Source organism: Lipotes vexillifer, unplaced genomic scaffold (assembly GCF_000442215.2).
Source record: "Lipotes vexillifer unplaced genomic scaffold, Lipotes_vexillifer_v1.1 scaffold1115, whole genome shotgun sequence".
In the NCBI taxonomy this organism is placed as follows: domain Eukaryota; kingdom Metazoa; phylum Chordata; class Mammalia; order Artiodactyla; family Lipotidae; genus Lipotes; species Lipotes vexillifer.
The window spans coordinates 1,011,951-1,012,541 of record NW_006792080.1 but is presented as its reverse complement, the minus strand read 5'-3'; the positions used below and the strand labels follow the sequence as shown (position 1 = coordinate 1,012,541).

General features: G+C 71.9%; 1 protein-coding gene across 1 annotated transcript in view; it reads left to right on the top strand.

The window, feature by feature from the left end:
* The window catches only part of TPRA1 (transmembrane protein adipocyte associated 1), a 4,778-nt gene extending 4,514 nt beyond the window's left edge, over window positions 1-264 (top strand). The window contains exon 10 of the mRNA XM_007465296.1: window positions 21-264. Coding sequence (XP_007465358.1) covers window positions 21-264 — 244 coding nt within the window. The remainder of the gene's footprint in view (window positions 1-20) is intronic.
* Window positions 265-591: the final 327 nt, after the last annotated feature.

Sequence of the window (591 nt, the reverse complement as noted above, 5' to 3'; positions counted from 1 at the left end):
CGCCCCCCCCCCCCCCCCAGCTCGGAGCCCAAGATCCTCTTCTCGTACAAATGCCAAGTGGACGAGACCGAGGAACCGGACATGCACCTGCCCCAGCCCTGTGCGGTGGCCCGGCGGGAGGGCCTAGAGGCAGCGGTGGCCGCCAGCACGCAGTTCGACTCAGCCGGAGGGATGGCCTACCTGGACGACGTGGCTTCCATGCCGTGCCACGCCGGCAGCATCAACAGCACGGACAGTGAGCGCTGGAAGGCCATCAACGCCTAGCCTGGCTGCCCCGGGAGGGCGGGAGGGCCTGGGGGCCTGTGGAGGACTGGCTGGGGAGTGCAGAGCCCCCGGCACAGGAGGACAGGGGGTCAGGCCCGTGCGTGGGCAGCGGCCCTGTGCAGGCCCTGTCCCGCCCTCTGTCCCCCACTTGTCTGCGGCCACCCCTGCTTCAGCTGGGGGCCGCCTCCCCCTCCCACCTGCCCTCGCCTGGCTCGGCGACTTGGCCCCGACTCTGACGTCTCAGGGCCGGGCCTGGCTAGGCTGGCCGAGGGTAGCTCCCTGCGGCCTGGGCCCCCAGGACTGCTCTGATCCCCCTTAGCCTCCGCC